The sequence below is a fragment of the Trichoplusia ni genome, chromosome 18 (genome assembly GCF_003590095.1).
Source record: "Trichoplusia ni isolate ovarian cell line Hi5 chromosome 18, tn1, whole genome shotgun sequence".
NCBI lineage: Eukaryota > Metazoa > Arthropoda > Insecta > Lepidoptera > Noctuidae > Trichoplusia > Trichoplusia ni.
Genome location: NC_039495.1, coordinates 4,486,072 through 4,506,515, shown reverse-complemented (window position 1 = coordinate 4,506,515; position 20,444 = coordinate 4,486,072). Strand labels below are relative to the sequence as shown.

Sequence of the window (20,444 nt, the reverse complement as noted above, 5' to 3'; positions counted from 1 at the left end):
AGTAGCTCGGTGGAACAGTTTTTCAAGCTAGCTGGTTGACTCCCTGATGTTTTTTAACGTACTTAAGACACACAAAAGAATCTCCCTTGCCTGGTAGTCAATTATTATTTTCCTCTTATTTGAGTTAACGTAAAGTTAGAAATTTCCCATTGTATGGGAAAAGTAATAGTAGGTCCTCAAGTCGTTTTCCAAAAGTTAGCTATTTAAAGAATGATGATGTTGGAACTCTTTAATTCAAGAGTTCACAAATTAAGACATGTTATGTGGAGAGAAAGTATTAAAACACTTTGGTATTCAAGTAGTAAGCTAGCAGTCGGAATAGATTCTGAAATACCATTGGGACCCTAAATCAACATCGACATGCCCGATCCACCTCGTATTCCTTGTCACTCGGCCAAATGGCCTGTGACGAATCACCAAATACGTCTGGTAAGCCCTATCAAACATAGAAACGACGCATTCGAGACCAATAGCACTTGGCTACTGCCTTTATGTACTGCGAACTGTCCAACACGTAATGATTGCAGAATTAAGAGCTTATTTAGATGAGATGAGGGAAATCCTATGATACAATACATTGCGGAGTCCCGCCGCTCTGAAATCAAAGCTGATTTACCACCACCGGCAATGTATACAACTCGCACCATATTTCTCGTATATGTACGTGGTATTGATGTACAACTTTGTTTTTCAGTTGGCCAATAATACCGGTAAGGAGATCGAACAACAAGGGCTGGAGATGCAGCTTTCAGCTAAGCAAATGGAGATTGAGATATTGCTTATGATGTCCAAGTAAGTTAAATGACTATTATCTACTTATATCCCCTGAACCAAGTAAGAACTGATATCGACGTTAATTTCGAGACAATAAAATAAGCTCTTTATCCGCAAATAATTCATTCATTTTGCACGTAATAGTCAAAAAGTGTTCAGTTTCTTTTCGATGAATGTTTAAACAAATTACCCTTTTTTATTGGAAGACTGAAAGAATGATTGATTATCAAGCAATCAATCATTTGCACATTGCACAAACGAACATATTTAATTTAATAAAAACTAATCTCCTGCAGGCACCACGAGTCCCCCCCACCTCTGGGGCGCCTCGCCGCTTACACTCTGGCTCTGGGCGCGCTCTGCAAGGATCCTCGCTCGTTCCACGGCCGGGACCTGGTGGCAGCACTCCTCCACAGGGAGCCGCCTCATGATCTTGAGTTCGCGTACGCAACCCTGGCTGCTTGCTCGTCGGCTGCTCATGTTCGCCGCCGGCATATTAGGAGGCTCTTGGATATTGCTAACGCTGCGTCTGATCATAGCCTTGGTAAGTTTTGGTATTGTTGGTTAATTTTAATTACAGCAAGCATATTACGAAGACCAGAATATGACAAATTCTTGACTTTTCTTTTCCATTGACATGATTATAATTATCGCCTCAGTTCGTATCTATGTTGAAATACATGAAAGTGTTATGCTGTCATCCAGACACGATATCGATGGTGATCCTGGCACTGCGCTGCGTGGTGCAGGACCACCGCCACCGCAGCCTCATCCACTTCGTGCGCCGCCCCATGGCCGGGCTCGCGCGCCAGCAACACTCCGACGGCAGCTTCGGCACTCTCACTACTACCGCTCTTGCTATACAGGTTAGACTTCTTTCTCTGTTACTGCATTTTAGGCGGATTTAAAAAAAATGCCAGTAATGTTGTGCCTTTAATCTAAGTTCTAACCAATAAACAAGTGGAATATAATAATTAACATACAAAGCAGCCAAGGGACTTCTAAGCAGCTGTACAGCTTACTCAGAAAATATATTCGATTTCTTACGACTACGGAAGTGTTAAACTTTTTTAATCCTTCAGGCTCTTGAAGACTCAGACAGTGGGCCGGGAGCCCACCAGCACTGGAGCTTCCCTGCAGCCAGGAAGTGGCTTCTGGAGCGACAGAACGCGGACGGCGGCTGGGGCGACGTCGCCAAGACCGCTGCAGCTGTGGCGGCGCTCACTCCTGCTTCTTTAGCTGCTGTGCGACCCCCGCATTGCAGTGATAAGCTGCTTGATAGCCGACATGAACCATTAGGTTAGTACAAAAAAACGTAAGATCTTTAATGACAGTATGTAACTCTACACCACCCCAATCCACAGGGACCATCAACGTATTAAGGATTATATATTAGAAATCTTAGGCGTTACTGTAAATTGATTAGTATTGGCAGAGGGCTGACCTTAAAATTGATAATCAAAGGCAGTCTTCCTATTTCTAAGCACCAATAAATAAATACTACTGTATTTGCTGCTTATAAAACATTATTACATTAATTAATAACTCTACATTACAGACAGCAACGGCGGCGACGGCACTCTGAAGCTGGCGTACCAGTCCGGCAGCACCAGCAACGAGTCTGACGCGCGCAACGTGTCCTTCACGTACACGCTGTGGCTCGGAACCAACGTCACTGAGAACTTCACCCTCCACATGGTCACTCCAAAGTAATACTCATGAAACATTTTGAATTGAGACTCTCCTTGTTGAATTATTACTTAACCACATAATTCAAAAGGCAATTTGATTAAGTGCCCATGAGAGAACTTTTTCAAGAGTTCATTTCTTTAACTTGAAAAAGTTACTTTTATAAAAACCTTTACAGATTAAGAAGATTTCTAGAATGGAATCAATTAATTTACTATAACTAAAAACAGCAGAACTTGTCAGCCCGAAATAAATATTAATATAATTCTATTACATATTTTACTCATTTAAAAATTTTAAAACAAAAAACAATATTTACTTTTCAGGAACGTATCATTCTACCACGTGATGCAAATGGCGGCGGAACACAACCCTAAGTTCAAGTTCGAAGCTAGCGAGTGGCCGAACGGTCACTACGTGCACACGCTGGCTGGGCACAAGGAGGAGCCCATGGGCTACCACTACTGGCTGCTGTACCGCCTGCCCGAGATCCCCGACCCGGCAAGCCCGCCCGGCAACCAGCTCGTCGCTCCCGTCGGTAAGAAACTTAACTAACTTTGTACTATCATTGGAACTCCTGTAAATCAGGATCAACAATGATTGCCAAAAAGAACCTTCCCAAACTGTGTGTCCTAGAGAAAAAATAAACTGTCTTGGCACGAAAATGAATCAGAACTATTAAATAATGTAATAAAATTGTAAAAACTATTTATTACATTTTTTTTTAAAATGTAATAACTATTAAAAATAATGAGAGCGGAGTAGGAAAAAATATTTTCTTCTTCACTAATTACTGGCAAAACGAGTAAAGAACGCTAAGAGATTTTGGAAACTGAATTCTGCACTCGCAGCATTCAACCAAATTAGATAAAGATATCCTTTGTTTCCCTCCTCAACTTCTACATATAAATTTTCTAAACAAAAGTCTATCAATTTACAGGTGTGGACGACCTATTAGTTGAAGATGGAGAGCACTACTTATTCTGGTACAAGAAGTTGTAATTCCATCAAGCCGTTGCAGCTACCCTATGTTACAGACTCATTGTAATCCCAACGTGTGTAGATGGATTTAAGATTGCAAGCAAATAACGACATTAATACGAGAAGCATAGAGCTGAATGTTGTTTACTTCACTGACTGTTCCGTACCGCTAAGAATAGCGAAATAGTTTCAACTTGACCTGTCTTGAGAAAGAGAGACCTTCAGATGCAAGTTACTACAGGCTGTGGGTCACAGCACAAGAATTAAAGTCCTTAACGAGAGCGTCATTTAGGAAGAAAATGTCAAATCATTGTGCAAGTCAGAGGACTTAGGGGAAATAATTGACATTTTAAATGTAGATGTCGTTACTTGCTTACAAACATTAGCATCTTTAACCTGCATTAATATTTTATACTTGTTTTGATAATATTACTCATATTTCCAAGTTTAGAACCTACATTCACTATTTGTACTCGACTCTCAATAGAAGAATAGCCTAGATTTCTATCAAATCGTATAAACTCAATCAATTGTGGTTTAACAGTTTCGTAGCTTAGCAGTGGTCAATTCTCATACGTTACCGTAGAAATGTTGCCGTTTTAAAAATCAGTTTCTACTGTTAAAATGTTACCTTGTATGGATACCGAAGACCTAGTTTTTCCTACCCAAGAAGGGATTTTAATGTAAATATTTTGGTGTTTTAGCATGGTATGTGACATGTATAAGCTGGTAGATGTGTTACTTTCGATGGCTGACTATCCGAAATCTATCATACTACTGATATTACAGAGTGTCACTAATACCTGTAATTTTACTATACAGTACTCAAACGGTAACTGTCTGTTGTAAAAAGCAGAGCAATAGCAACAGCGATTTTTTTCAATTATTGCTGAACTTTTATTCATATACTTATAAGACAATGATTCGAACAGCAATCATTGTGTATTTTACGCTGTTGTCGCTTGGCGTAATTTGACTGCGAGTTTTCTGATAAACCTGCTGGCACATTTACGAGTATTTGGTGAGGGCTACATGTCATATCTAATAATCATGTTAAAACACCTGTCGTAGGATCTATCATTGTAAGACATTAGTTCAGTGTATACTTAATATGCATTATATTTTAAAAGTGCAATAACTCTGTAATTTAACACTGTCAATAATATTGTCAGAAAATTTATACTAAATTGTTAACTTTCTGAAAATATTACGGGCATTATTTTTATCTTGCAACACCTTGCATGTTAGATGGGCATGTATCATAGCTTAGATCAATGTTTAAGATTCGTGTTAAAGTAAGCGATTCTCAATTTAAAACATTTTTAATACATACATAATACATCAATTTAGTGAAAATTTTGTATGTTCCTTTAAAAGCTTCAAGAAAACCTTGTCAACTGTGGGAAACAAGATAACTTATAAGAGAAAGAAATCGTAAATTGCTTTGTCAAAACAATGCATAATTTTCATTAAATCGATAGGTAATTCTAGTTAAATATTGTGTAATCTCAAACCATAGATTTTAAAACTAATCATTTTAGACGAGACTGAACGCAGCGTTATCTGATTAAAGTGCGTTAGAATAACATTTTTATTGTACCTATTGAATAGTTCTTAATAAACTATGAAAATTCAGTATTCTATGGCGTTTCATTTATTTTAGAACCTTTACTTAAACAAATGTACCGAGATTGGTCAAATATACCTGGCATTAAGAATGATCAAACATTACGTCACCGATAGCTTTTCAACGTATGAAAGCATTTACCAAAAACGGGATAAAAACTAGAAGATTATCTAAGGAATCAGAAATAGCACGACACCATAGTTTACCACCGTATATCACCACCACTACCGCACAGTAAGTCTTTGTAATAAAAAACCAGTAATAAGATCCAACATTTATTAAATTTGTACAATTTACATATAACACCAATTTGACCACGTCGGCTAGGTATACCGATACCTAAATAGTGCACAGTAAGCTACAAAATCTTTAGTATATTGCATAGAAAATGGAAAACAATAATGTCGTCATAAAAATAGCATTTGAATATATTTCGTTTGGATAGTGCTTATCATAAGAACTTACATAATAAGTTATTGAATAACTTAACACACACATACAACCTTCATTTATAAACATTATATTTGGAACAAAATAACTGTCTTCGATAGAAAAATAATAGTAACTGTTGCGAATTAAATTCTACCTAAAATTAAATTCACGCGTTTTTACATAAACGTAAAAATCAAGCAAAATATTCGCATGTCTTTTACACATGTCTCACTCAATATATGTATTAATATCATGTCGACTCTTTAATTTCGTGAAAAAGAAAATATTTAAAAGATCATATTTTAATGAACCAAAAACAGATTTTCGAAAGGATCGCAAAAAGAGAAATGCTCTTTTGAGATCCACTAGAACCGCTTCATCGATGGAAGTCAGTGGTGGTGTATAATGGTTGTTAAAAATCACAACCCCTGCATCACTGTACAACAGCAGCCTTATAAACGCTGAGACCTGGCCTGTGTGGTTAATTTGAACTCTTAAGATAGGACATATTTAGACTGTTGTACGCATCTCGAATTGCAAGGCTTTGCTTTAGAAGCTTCTGGTGCAGATTCAGCATTGATAAACTGTAGCTGAACAAACTGCCTTGTTTATGCCAGCAGAGGGTGGACCAAAGTCAAGTTTCTTTTTAGGACATTGAAAAACATTAATTAGATATCAAGGGAGATCTGAGTAGCAATTACAGACACATGAAGCCACAAACTGTTTCATAATATAACAATGACAACTTAAAGACCACACATATTCAAACTGGTTTCCCGGAATGAGATTTTTCACAAAACAATGATAAAATCAACAAATACTAAAATTAAACTAAGTTTCACGCTGTCATTTACTTTTTAAGTAAAATCAGGATATAGATAGGTTTGAAAGATAAGGATGAGCGTCAAAAACGTAAAAAAAATACCTGCTTATACCATATGATGTTCAAACACAAACAAGCACTGGAAAACAGAACTAATGATTTAAACTGACCCGTCGTGCCAACAAACGTTTTGATAGAAATGAAAACGCACTTCACAATAATGTTTAGCAATCAGAAAAAGGCGACTCTTTCTTGCAGGAACTAATTTAAATTGATCAGCATGTTATGACACTATTAATAATCGTTAAATTGGATCCTGAAAGGAAGATGTCACAGTGATGGTCGCCCTTTTCAGGATCTTCAAATTAAAACAATATAAATTACCTTCAATCAAATGTTAAGGTACTTTTTCGTTTGAAAGCGCAACTCATTGTCTATCTGTATATCACTGGTACGTCTTTAAATCATTGACAAGACGATTCAGTTTAAGTCACTAGACTTTTTTAGATGACTGGAATACAAACATAATATTACTACCGACTTTCAAATTACATCTCGATAAAACGTTACTTCATCACATTTACTTTAATTACAAAAGAAAAGATACAATTGAATATTTATGAACGATATCAATGTTTATGTGAAATGAAAAATGAATTTTATTCGTAGAACAAGCAAAAAACAATCTTATTGAATAATATCCGTAATAATTGAGTTTTAAATAAATGAGCAGTATTTAATAAATAGTTGTGCATAATATATTTGTTACATAAATAATTGTGTAGATTAAAATAAGTGCAATACATCTCTAATAACATATAATTATTTATTATGTCTATCGATTCTTGCAGAAAGAAAGATTAATTTGTTATACAAATACGGAAGGACAGACAAAACTAAATGCTTCTCTGGATAGCCTTAATACCCGTTCTCTTATAAACACAACCTCTGATCTTCAGTAAGCTTATGAGTCTGAAATAATACCTTAAGTCAACTACATTAGAGAACTATTGTGAGACTGATTCTTTATTAAATGATGTAACGGTTTACTCGCGCATATTTATCGGGGTAGCCCGACTAGTTTCGGACCCAACCGGAGTCCTTAATCATGAGCAGACGCGGCGGGATCGCAAGTCGAACAGTTCGACTCCCGATCCCTGATAAATACGCGTGAGTAAACCGTTACATCATTTAATGACATTAGAGAAAAAAATACTTAAAACTTTCGTCAAAGCAAATTTGTTCTCTAGACGCTAGACATTAAGGTACAAAATTGCATAAAAAGAATTAGCCTCTGAAAAATAAATCTTTCTTCATGCAAGACATAAATACATTATATTGTATTTCATTCCTCGGTTTCATTTAAGCTACGTAAAGTAGAAAATCTTCAAGTACAGTTGCTAAGTGAATTATTGCAATTTGGACCTTATTTAGGCATGACACAAAGATGATTATCAACTGTTTGTATTCAACCATGCATACAACCGTTTTTCATAGAAGTTAAATATTATTAAAATGTTATCACTCGTTTAGTGATTGATATTTTTGCTAAAGTTTTCTCCAACACCAATAATTCGATAATTACGTTAATACAAACACACTCAGCAAAGGTCCAGTTTATAATAATATCTTAAAAACAGTCACTCATCCGCAAAGGCTGTCTATGGTTGATCGACCATAGACAGACCCACAATCACGACATAAATTCGAACATTTTCTAATTGGCAACCATAATAAAAATCGTACTCCTATACGTTTAAGTGCATCAAACTATTGCCATATAGAAAATATAATATCAGCTTTCAGCAAATATTATTTACAAATATTGTGGAATAGACAGAAATAATAAAAAATACTATAATACATATTATTTATATCACATACAGTGGTACCAAAGAGGTAATGTTTGCAGCTCAAATCACTTCACTTCGAAACTGATACGGACTGGATTTAGCCGAATAACAAGTACTACAAATAAATGCTAGTTTTTTATGTACAAAACTCTTTACAGACAGTTTATTTATTTAAGATACATCTGATTTACTTAAAATACAATTATTTTAATGTATTATTGACACTACATGACACGAATCTGTTTGAGTGAGTAGTATCCAGTCCGTAGCAGTTTGTTCGCTACGAGTGTGACGTCACAGGGTTCGTCACGTGGTTAGGGCGTGATCACAATCTTGTTCATGACGGTGGTGTAGGCCAGCCCTAACGCCCAGGAGACTTCGTGGCCGTTCACTTTCTTGAATAACTGGAGAATAAAGAACATCATTAAGTTTGGTTGTTTTTTGAGTGTTCTAGCCGCTTTATGGTTTACGGATTTGTATACACAATGGTATAGGTCCGATCCCCAATGCAGGTTTTCCTTCACCGTTCGACAGTGGAGAAACGGTGAAGTAAAACATCGTGAAGAAATCTGTATTCCAAATACTGAAATCTGAAATCGCAAACCTGCAATGAGCTAGAATGGTGGTCAATGCTGAAACCTTCCTCAAATGGGAAGATGCCTATTCCCAGTCCACTCGGGAGTCCTGAGTCTGGGTGTTGCATGCATGTGAATTGAATATTCGTTTGTGTGTCCCACGATACAAGTACAACATCCCTTAATGCAGGAGAAGTGTTTCTTCGTTCAGTTGAATACGTACCGAGATGGGTTCATCATCAGAGATCTTGTAGGCGTCCTGCAGCAGCGACACGACGTACACGAGGTCGAGGCAGGCCCACGGCTGCTCGACGTTGGCGGCGGAACACGCGCGGACCGCACTCGTGCGATACGCTTTCACTGACACTTTACCGCCTTTCATTACGTCTGGAATAAGGAATTAGATATTAATAATCTATACTAATATTATAACTAGTGCTGACTGCACGGATAGCCTAGTGGTTGAGGTTAACACGCCAAATCCACTATGCGCGTCGTGTCACGGGTTCGATCCCCAAGTAGGACTAGCATTTATGCGATTCACGAATGCTTGTTCTGAGTATAGGTGTCTTGTGCATGTGATTTGTATGTTTTCGAAGGAATTTAATCCTTTTGTCTCACTTTCAGGCCAAAACTACTGAACCAATGTAATTAAAATTTGTTAAAACGATAGTCTAGACCTTGAGAAAGGACATAGGCTATTTTTTAACTGAAAAAAAAGAGTTGTAAGGGTAATGGTGCGATATGTAGCAGGTGGGCCTACAGGCATCATGGTTTTAGCGAGAAATTTGAAAAAACTGAAGCATAGCAACTGCCTGGGGGATCGTGTTGCCCAGGTAACTCGATTGAGGAGGTCAGATAGACAGTCGCTCCTTGTGAAACACTGGTTCTTAGCTGAATCCGGTAAGACTGGAAGCCGAGCGCTACGTAGGCGTGTGCAGTGTGACCCGCGTACCTATGAGTCCGGCGTCGGCGGCCACGTCGTAGAAGTAGCTCATGGCGGCGACCTGCCCGAGCGGCGCGCGGCGCGGCTCCCAGTCCAGCGTGCGCAGCACGTAGCGCCGCACCGCGCGCTGGCACGCCGAGTACGCGGCCGTGCGCGACGTGCCCGCCAGGCGGGCTGCGCCGCTGTAGGGACACCAATGTCACACTTTAACTTGCTTCGATGACAGATTAAGTATTTGATATTTTTTTCGTAATAGAAACGTCGCTTTCTTGAATCTTTTTTTCTCTTATGGTACATTCTAAAAGTAATAATTTCGTCCACTAGCACAATATCTATTTTTGTGATTTCTGCACAACTAAATAAAGATCAGCAGCTTCTTAAGATATCGCTGGATGCATATCAAGAAATAATAATTAAAATGCCTGGCAGGCCGGCCGCGCCGGTACGGGGAGGGGGGATATTAGTATGATATAATTACCGGCACGGACCTTGAGCGTCGGAAGTGTAGGATCGCTTTGGGCATCGTAAAATCCAACGCCAAATCAATCAATTGTGCGTACTCATCGTCTTGAGGTGCATGCAACTGCAGCAAAGAACGAATTTCAACCAATCACGAGTGACGGCTATGACGCGATGCGCTGCGGGCCAATCACTGCACTGCAGTCTGCTCCGCGCTTCACTTCACACCGCAAAAGGGACCCAAAAAGTCACTTCTGCGCCGATGAAGGTCAGCGCTCAAGATCCGTGCCGGTAACTATATTACACTAAAAACATTCGATCCCATCAAGTTTTTATTTCAATTAAGCCGTTTTTTACGTTACAGCGATAAAAAATAATTGTATTTTTTAACAAATAAATAATATCATGTGAAGGTAAAACGCACCAAAGATGATGATGTGGATGTCTTGGCTAATAACGTCACTTGTCAATCAAAATACAAATAAGTGACGTTATACGAGATTTTAACTAACTGCGGTATCTTGAGTTATTGTTAACGCGGTACCATGTAACACAACTTGGTTCAAGAGGTGAGACAGTCACCCTATGTAAAAAACATTGTGGTTCTGACTGTTGGCTGTCCGCTGACAGTATATGAATCGCTACGGGTACGCGACCCCGGACTGCTCGAGCTTCTGTTGTCACACCCCTCTCCTATCCGTGGCAGCAGTATCCTACTCCCCTCTCCCTCTCAAACCGCAAGCAGATGCCTCCTGCTAAGACCCACTGGCAATCCCGGCCAGGCATAGCCCTTCTAATGGCTCATGATCCGCGTTAGAGGCCATGCTAACGCTTAGGGACGTCTCTGCCTTTCTCCAATGGGTCCATACTACGTCAACATAGAGATGATCAACAAGCGGAGCGTGTTAAGCAAAGTGGGGCCGAGCTGCGGAGATATGTACGGGAAGTAAAAGACAAGTGGTGGCGTCAAAAGGCCGAACGTATGCACTGGCTCTCTGACACGAAACAGCTAGGTGTGTTTTATGACGAGGTTCGCAAACTAGTCGGTAGAGAAAATCGTACAAGAGTGCCCTTAAGATCGCATGACGGCACACAGCTGCTGACCAACAAGCAGGACGTACTGAAAAGATGGGCAGAGCATTTCAACGACTTGCTCAATGTCGATAGGGCTGTGGACGTGACGTTCATCTGCTCGATGGCATCACTGCCCACAATTAAACAGCTAGACGATCCACTGACTCTGCGTGAGGTCATCGTCGCCGTTCAACAACAACAGAACAAAAAAGCGGTCGGCATTGATAATGTTCCTGGGGAGCTGTTGAAATATGGGTGTGCGGAGTTGCACGAGACCATTCGGAAACTCTTCGTAAAGATGTGGGACGAGGAGCGAGTCCCTGATGAGTTTCGAGTCTCTCGGGTGTGCTCTTTGTACAAGAACAAAGGCGACAAGTCTGATTGCAACTCCTATAGAGGTATCTCTCTCCTGACCTCTCCAGACAAAACCTTTGCACGAATTTTACTAAACCGCTTGATGTCCTTGTCTGAAGACATACTGCCTGAAACCCAATTTGGCTTCCGGCCGAATCGAGGCACGTGTGAAGCCATCTTCTCTATTCGTCAACTTCTAGAGAAGAGTCGAGAACAGAGACAACCACTGTTTCTTTGCTTTGTTGACTTAGAGAAAGCTTTCGACTCGGTACCGCGCAAAGCCTTATGGGTGGTACTGGCGAAACTTGGATGCACGGACAAGTTCATAAGATTAATACGACTCCTGCATGATGACTCGTACGGCTCGCACAAGAGTGTCTCTCATCTCACACGACTATCACCGAGATGATGTATGCAGATGACTTATGTTTTGTAGCGGAATCCCTAGATGGGCTGCAGCGGCTTATGTCGGGACTACTTCAGGTATGTAACAGATTTGGCCTGAAAATTAATGTTAAAAAGACCGAAGTCATGGTCACACTTGATACTGTGAACAGTGCCCCAGTTGACATTAGACTCGGAGAAGTCTCGCTTAAGCAAGTAAATCAATTCAAATATCTTGGCAGTACCATAACATCCAGGTGTCTCCTTGATAACGAAGTTAACAGCCGAATAGGAACAGCTGCTGCAGCTTTTGGTAGACTTCGTGCCAAGGTTTTCCGCTCGCATGACATAAAGCTCTCTACAAAAGTTGCTGTGTACATGGCAATAGTTCTGCCAAATCTCTTGTATGCCTCTGCGCAAGCGCAAGCGCAAGCAGGGTGGTCAACGTCTGCGGTACAAAGATGTGCTTAAACGTCACATGAAGAGATGTGACTTACATCCGTCACAGTGGGAGGCTATGGCCGCAGATAGAACAAAATGGAGGCGGACTATTAGGGACAAGGTATGGGATTTTGAAAACCGGCAAAGAGAAGAGCTCGACGCGAGGTGAGAAGAGCTGAAGGCCCGACCACCCGCGGCCATCCAATATACCTACATCGGAGGAATGCTGACTTGCAGCGAATGTGGACGGACATTTACTGCAAAAATTGGCTTTGTCAGTCACTGGAGAGCACACCAGCGAAGCTCTCAAAATTAGGCGCTGATCCAAGTCGCTGTGGCCGAAATCGGTCAGGATATATATATACATATATATATACATATATATATATATATATAAACTGATGACGTCAAAATGACGATCAGCGAAATCATTATTTCCGATTTAAAAATTCATTTCTACGAACAACCGAAACAAGGCAACGTTAAAAACTACCGGTTTTTTTGTTTATACATTACTGTTCCACTGCAGGGCAAAGACCTTCCTTAGATATCTCCACTTTGTCTATTGCTTTTCATTCCATTGTTTGTGTTATACATTCAGTTCGTCATGCCATCTCATTCTCAAAACCAACCCTAGCATGTCGAAAATAAAGTTCAAACTGCACTAACCTGACGACGTAGTTCTTGTTGGCGTATGTCCAGGGCTCTCGCTGCACGATGGGGTCGACGCAGACGGACCTGAACTCGTCTGTCTCGCTGTCCTCCGCCTCCTGACGGAACACGCCGTAGCGGGCCGCCAGCAGACCCAGGTTTAAGTAGCTGCAAGATAGAGGGGGAATGTTGAGTAATGAAACTTTAACGCGCAAATACCAAGTTCAGTACTCAAAGAGTTTATTGCATTCCACAATGTGAACTTAGGTCGCAGGTAGGATATACATTAGTTTTGGAGCACTGTGGGCTCTTTTGGTCTCAATAATCTTAAATAAATATATTTCGTAAGATTATAAAAATCGGAAGTATTTTTTGAGTTATTGTTATTGAGTTGTTATTTTTTGCACAGTTCTATTCAATTAAAAAAAAATAACAGCCGCCGCGACAGTCGTTGTGTGTTTTGAAATAGAAATAATCGATCGGTCAACACTGTGTGTCAATAGATAGAATTATACACAACTTTTTTTAAATTTAAAAAAAAAATTGTGTGTAAAGTAAGATTTTTAACATTCCTATCCCCCTTTAATTTTCAGCCATACCAACAGCACAAAATTGCATGTAAAAGATCTCTCTGAGCACCCATTCTGCCACCACGTGTGTAACTTTTTATCTTTGTCAACGGCACGTGGCGGTGTCGTCAATCGCGAGTCACGTCCGTGTGACTAAACCGCTGCGTCATTTAATAATGAATCATTTCAACGATAGTTACTATCAAAATATAGGTTCAATTATGTGTTATGTATGTATGTATCAGTACCTGTGCGTGTATAGCGTGACGTTGGTCCCGGCGGGCACGACGTACTGGTCGGCGGCGGGGTACTGCGGGCTGTCGGCCGCCGACAGCTGGAACGTGATCTGCGTGGAGCCGCCGCCCAGGTCCAGCGCAGCCATCGTGTTGCCGTCCATCAGGTCTGAGGGGCAACACACGCGTTAAGTTAAGTTCAAGTATTACGTATTGTCCTAATTTGTTTATCCTTATGGTGACAATAAAGAGTATTTTATCTATCTATCTATCTATCTATAGGGGGGAGTATTGCGTTAAGCAATTTAGAGGGTTTTTTTAAAACGTTACAGTGGGTTATAAGGGCGGCAAGGGATGTTTATACAACGCGTTACGTTCCTTTTTTTCTTCAGATGTAAGACTAGGAACTTAGAATCTTGCAAAACCAGAACCCTTTTCGTCTATGTTTTACGGGAAAAATGTTAAATTTCATGGCACGTTTACGTACAGAAATACGTTACGGTGCGTTACATATGGGAGGGGGAGGATAAAATCTTCAAAAATTGCGTTACGTAACACTTAAACGCTCCCCTAGTTAATAATAGAAAAAGAATCTTGTTTGCTTATGGAGCGTTCACATCAATCAATCCATCAATAAATTCGAGGTATCCAGGTCCACTGCTGGACTTAGGCCTCCCTCGATGTGCACAACAACACCCAATCCTTCACCTTCCGCTTCCAGTTCCAGCTAGCTACATTTTAGGTCATCGGTCCATCGGAGTATTTAGTTTATTCAAAAATCCGAAGACGAGTAGATTTTATTTGTTCGTTAATTTGAGAGACCAAGAGAGCGTTTAATAGAAGTTCGCGAATACAAGAGGTCTAATTTACACGACTATAGTTCGATTGATAACAATTTATTTTGCTTAGTAGTCAATAACTCAACATTTTATGTCACCAAACATATCAGTAGTTAAATACATATTCTTAATTAGTGAGCACTTACTGTGCAGCAAGTTGACTGTGTACCAGATGAAGATGCCCTCGTCCGAGCCGTCCATGATCTTCACGCCGTCAGGGCCCACATCATAGCCCAACCTGAAACGAAGATAATGTTAGATCGTAGATTTAAATGACGAAAAACAGTAGTGTAGCTAAGCTATAACTGCATAGTGAATCGATCATAGGTTAACCTACGCTAGACGCGGTTTGCCCGTAGATTGGTAACCATCTTTGTCATGACGAGTTCCTCAGTGTTTTGCTTAAGTTGTGGGTCAAGACTGTTATTCATACATCTTCGACAGTCGATACAGATAGTCAGAAGCTTGAAAGTCTGATAACCAAGGAGTATCGTGTTGTCCAGGTAACTGGGTTGAGGAGTTCAGATAGGCATTCGCTCCTTGTAAAAGACTGGTACTTAGGTGAATCCGGTTAGACTGGAAGCCGACCCCAACATGGTAGGCCGACGAATCTTACTTAGAGATAGCTCTGGCGACGGCGTCTATGAGTTGCTGCGCCTTGTCGGCGGGCAGCAGCCGCAGGCCGGCCGTGGCGCGCACGATGAGCGGCGTCGTGCGCCGCTTCTCCGGCGGGGTTAGGAACTCCGCCTTCTTTATTAACTGGACTATCGTTTCCGCACCCTGTTATACAACATAAATAAATATTACACAACTTTCACACAGCGCCATCTAGTCTCAAACTAAGCAGAGCTTGTATTCTGACACAGAACAAATGACCGTGCTCATCACACAAACATTTGTTCTGGGTGGGAATCGAACCCACGACCTCCGGTATAGCAGTCCGGGTCACTAGCCACTAAATCAACAGGCCAGAAAAACCCAAACGCATACTCGATGTCGTAAGCAAGAATGCTGCACATTCTGCACAACGCAATATCCGCGAAGTGTCGCCCTTATTTATAGTTGTTAGCTTTGTCTTGGTATTTTTAAGCGAAATACGGAGACAGATAGAGATTAAGAACTGTCAGTATTTCAGAAATATTTCCTCGAAATGTGTACACATTCAATGCAATTATTTAAGAAGTCATAATTTTTATGTGCAAATAATGTAGTCGTAAAAATGGAAATCTGTGAAACGCACAAGAGGCTACATATTCATGTTAAACCTATAATTTTTTACGTCAAGGGCCAAGTAAGAAACACGTGATCAAACATTTATATAAACATGCTCTACATAGTGACGAAAATGTATCTAAAACAAACAAAATTATAAATTTGATTATTTGTTACAAAACCGGCAAGACTCAGACACACATTAAGATGGAAATAAATGCATAGAATAGATTAGTTGAGGTAAATGAAGGGAGGGAAAAGGAACCTGTATCCTGTATTTTGTTTTATAATAATGATTATAGAAACTAAACACAAAACGTTATCGTGACTCCCGTACTAAGGAATTAAATTGTATCGCAAGGGGTTTCACAAACATTCAAGTCACATACACCAAGACGAATAAGAAAGCAAGTTACCTTGTCTGGGTCATCAGCGTATGAGGATAGACCTGGTTTTGACTGCTCGAAATATTCATCTACTAGATCCAAGTTCGCTTGGCCGAATACTGAAAAAAAAACAGGAAATTTTTGTAGTGTTACAAAATAATGTAAAGGAAGGAACAAAATTAGAGATAATGAGACCCAAATTTTATATACTTCGTTTATCGCTTTTTTGCTAAATACCTACGCAGTAACGTAGTACGGTTATGTACTATTACCACTGTTATTGCTATTGGCCGGCTCCGAGCTAAGTTTTAAAACTATGATCCTGCTCGAAAAACGGTGCAGGAAAAATCGTGAGAAAACCTGGATTCTAAATATTGGAATTTGAATGTTCTCGCAAGGGAGATCAGATGGAGATCAATGCTCAATCCTTTTTTTATATAAAAAGAGGTTTTATGCTGAGCAGTAGGGCGCTTTTAAGATGATATTGTATTATTACTAGCTCACCGGACAAACTTCGCACCGCATAATAGTCGATGACACCAATACTGACAAAACTATAAGAATTAAAAATATCAAACTAGCTTCAAATTGGAACAAAACTGCAAACGATGGCAAATTAAATAGAATTGGTTTAGTAGTTTCGGAGTCAATCATGGACAAACAACGCGGTTCACGCGGTTGACGCGGTTTTTATTTTAAACATTTAGATACCTTAAGATCACAAATACATTATTTATTTTTACTCAATCTTAAAAAAATCTTATCATCTTCTTATTAAAATCAAAATCAAAACAATTTTAAGATTCAAGTAAACATAAATGGGTAGTGTGCCAGGTAGTCATAATATCAGGGCAACGTATTAACGTAATCATACAATAAAACATCGCGAGATAACCTTCTACTGATTGTAATAGTGGACGTCTAATGGAAATTATGTGTTTTCAATATTTCCTTGAAGAATAGCCTAATTACTGCGTTACAAGTTTTGTGTTTTTCTCGAGTGTGTGTGTTTTCCTTAATTTAATTTTCGATAAAATACGTCTCTCACGTTGAGATATTATTCAATGTATCACGGAATGGCAAGATATTGACATCACTTTCACAACTATACCTTGACACAAAACGAGCGTTTGTGTATCACACAAAAAATAACCATTCGCAGGAATCAAACCCGCGACATGTCGAGCACAGTGGTAAGCAATACTCAATTATTCGTACAGCCAGATTTCGTACGCTGAATGGGCGGATGAAGATGTTACGTCATAAGATATTCTTATCACACTGGGAATAACCATTTGTATTTTATGTAGTTGGGTACCTATTGTATTTCTCGTATAAATTATTTTAGTACTGAAGAAACCATTTTTCTAAATACAATAACATACATTTTTTCCAGTAATTTCTTCCACCTATCATTAGTTTAATATTACAATGCAGTTTCATTCCGCATTCACAAATATACTTAACTAACATAAAGTTAACCAAAAGAACACCATCTAGGACATTTTAATGCTACTTAGACATCACAAAAAAATAGGACTCACCTGTAAAAGGTACCCTAAACTTATAAGCAAGCACCCTGGAGCCCGATGAGCCGGCGTCGATGATGACCGCGTGATGGAACACGCTCTCGTAGCCCAAGCTCTTGGCGAGGCCGTCCAGCCATTGTGACTGCCCCGCGAACAACCCTACAACACAAAACCTCAAGCTCAATCGGAAGAACGCACCGAACGCCTTTGCCAACATCATTAAAAAATTAAACTGTCAAAATTGACGTGATTCAATGCGGTCGATTTACGCGCGTTTGTATTAGAAAATCTTGTTCCCGGTTATTGAGTAATTTATTGATAAAACACTGCGCGTCTGTCACAAGACTAGCATGTTTATAAACTAAGTAGTATCAGGGATCGTATTATCGATATGTTAAACATTATTACCTACTATAACTATAAGATGAACTACAGTGAACTTACCTACGGTTTATAAAATTACTGTTATGTATTAGTACGTATTTAAATACAATATTTTATATTTTATACATAATATGAATATTTTTTTGACAACGGAAACGACAAATAAAAAAGACTTCAAATAAAAAAAAATACATATGAAAAAATGATCAACGAAATCGCTTCATCCTATCTGAAATCGGTTGAAAGGGGTTTACATTCGCATAACTATCGAGCTTGCATTTTCTAGTTTCGGAGTCCGAAATTAGGCAGGCGATCCCGATTATGATTGCGAATTAAGTCAATGAGACAAGAATTAATTAAGGAATTATTTCAAATCATATAAATAAGAATTTCTAAGTATTTGCATTTTGCAACAAATTCTATTCTAATGGTAGATTACAATGTCGGCACTACGGATATGTATGCTTACGCTAATATGGACAACATTTTCTTTGAATATCTGTAAGATATAGGTAAGCTTATGTAGGCACATGGTTTAAAACCTATTAGTTGGAGAGTCAGAAAAACAGGCTAAAGCCTAATTAAATTTTCTTGATTCAATGATCAAAATTATGCTTTCCCCAAATATATTTTTTTGTCTTATACAAGATTGTGCAAAGGTCAGAATTTAAATAAGTAATCAATTTTTTTTTTCCTTTCTTATTTAAATCGTTACCATAAAATTAAATCAATTTTAGGCCATTGTGCTCATAGAAGACATAGTATGGACGATGATAAAAAAATGTCCTTGAACATTATAGCGAACACTACAATTCATTAATTAGTAAAACCAACTAAACTTGATAATATTGATAAATAAATCGCCAAGTGTCAACATTTAAAACGATTTTATAATTTAAGCCAATTTCTATGTTGTTACAATATTCGTAATAAACATGTTATAATACGTTCATAGCATAATATTGTGGTCAACGTTTTTCATTTAAATGTCACATTCAATACAGAATTGAACAGACTAATAAATATTTGACATTTAATCGAATATATTAACCTGATATTATTGATAACATATTCTTTTTGCCGGTTCTTCAAAAGATCAAACTGCCTATAAGACATTGAAGTTATACATAGATCAAAATAAAATAATTTGAAATATTATAATCATAACCTGTCTTGCTATTAACCTGCCCTTACTTACTTAACTAAGAATTATAAATGCTTAATATGCAGTGTTCATTAATAACTAATATTTTAAAATATTATGATAATATTTATTTAACCTAAGCCGTAGATTGCCACCTTTAGTTATCCAATAATCTAGTTAAAATAATTTATTTACTTTTTGGAAAAATGAGGTAACGAAAGAATGGATATAAAGAAAACCTACATATGACGGAAAGTATTGCACCAAATACACTGATCATATTATATATCACACGTTTTTTTTCTGAAACTAGAGGGCTACATTCGATATATTTTGACCTCAAATTAGATACTTCCTCGTAGTAGGTTAATTCACAATACATTTTCACGTGGGCCATGGCTAGCTACATGAGAATAATTTTCAACTATCAACAAAAACAGTTTTAATTGAAATGAGACCAAAGTATAAGCAAATAAATGTTCTCTATTACTACTAAGAGGTATTATACTAGCTATAGAATTAGAATAATTATCTAATATATTAATACTAGGATCATCTGAATTATTCTAAATGTCACACTGAGTACACTTAATAAAAACTTAATCTATACATAACTACAATAAAAATACCTGACAAGAAAACAATGGTACGCACTAATGTGACCATGCCATTTTCCATTTTGCACTTTTCTTGACTTGAAATACGACGATATGTAACTATCTGTGAAACAAAGTCGACTGAACCTTAGCACCTGAGATCGAACGAGAAAACTACGTTGGAAAGACTGCCTCAACGAATAATAATCTCTAATGCCTTATGATAGAGTTCATATTCAAATGAATATGGATTTAAGATTTAAAACAAAACGGATTTGAGAAACATACTAGTTATGTATTCGTGTTTGGTTCCGCATCCATACTATTAATAAGTGAGTAAAAGGGAAAGATAATTTTATATTACTTTAGTTAAATAGAGTATACGGCTACATTGATAACTAATTAATTATTTATTAAACACTTATGTATGCGTATTATCGAGATCGCCAGACTAGTTTCGACCAAAGTTCCTAAACATGAGCTAACATG

At 38.4% G+C, this 20,444-nt stretch overlaps 2 protein-coding genes across 7 annotated transcripts in view; one reads left to right on the top strand and one right to left on the bottom strand.

The window, feature by feature from the left end:
* Positions 1-5,085, top strand: part of LOC113502924 (uncharacterized protein CG3556) — a 139,310-nt gene extending 134,225 nt beyond the window's left edge. For both annotated transcript variants that reach the window (XM_026884678.1, XM_026884679.1), the window contains 7 exons: positions 695-792; positions 1,071-1,318; positions 1,480-1,640; positions 1,857-2,073; positions 2,333-2,483; positions 2,790-3,001; positions 3,404-5,085. In XM_026884678.1, the coding sequence (XP_026740479.1) occupies positions 695-792; positions 1,071-1,318; positions 1,480-1,640; positions 1,857-2,073; positions 2,333-2,483; positions 2,790-3,001; positions 3,404-3,465 (1,149 nt within the window). In that variant the 3' untranslated portion in view covers positions 3,466-5,085. The remainder of the gene's footprint in view (positions 1-694; positions 793-1,070; positions 1,319-1,479; positions 1,641-1,856; positions 2,074-2,332; positions 2,484-2,789; positions 3,002-3,403) is intronic.
* A 2,617-nt stretch (positions 5,086-7,702) lies between these two features.
* The window catches only part of LOC113503203 (nucleoside-diphosphatase uda-1), a 19,857-nt gene continuing 7,115 nt past the window's right edge, over positions 7,703-20,444 (bottom strand). For 2 of the 5 annotated variants that reach the window (XM_026885074.1, XM_026885073.1), the window contains exons 3-12: positions 20,014-20,079; positions 17,847-17,990; positions 16,333-16,421; positions 15,321-15,484; positions 14,851-14,942; positions 13,881-14,034; positions 13,082-13,231; positions 9,710-9,882; positions 8,978-9,141; positions 7,703-8,583 (exon numbers count right to left, since the gene is read on the bottom strand). In XM_026885074.1, coding sequence (XP_026740875.1) covers positions 8,494-8,583; positions 8,978-9,141; positions 9,710-9,882; positions 13,082-13,231; positions 13,881-14,034; positions 14,851-14,942; positions 15,321-15,484; positions 16,333-16,421; positions 17,847-17,990; positions 20,014-20,079 — 1,286 coding nt within the window. In that variant the 3' untranslated portion in view covers positions 7,703-8,493. Of the gene's footprint in view, positions 8,584-8,977; positions 9,142-9,709; positions 9,883-13,081; positions 13,232-13,880; positions 14,035-14,850; positions 14,943-15,320; positions 15,485-16,332; positions 16,422-17,846; positions 17,991-19,602; positions 19,655-19,988; positions 20,080-20,444 lie in introns of those variants that run through there. The other 3 variants (XM_026885078.1, XM_026885077.1, XM_026885076.1) reach the window with 3 other exon arrangements.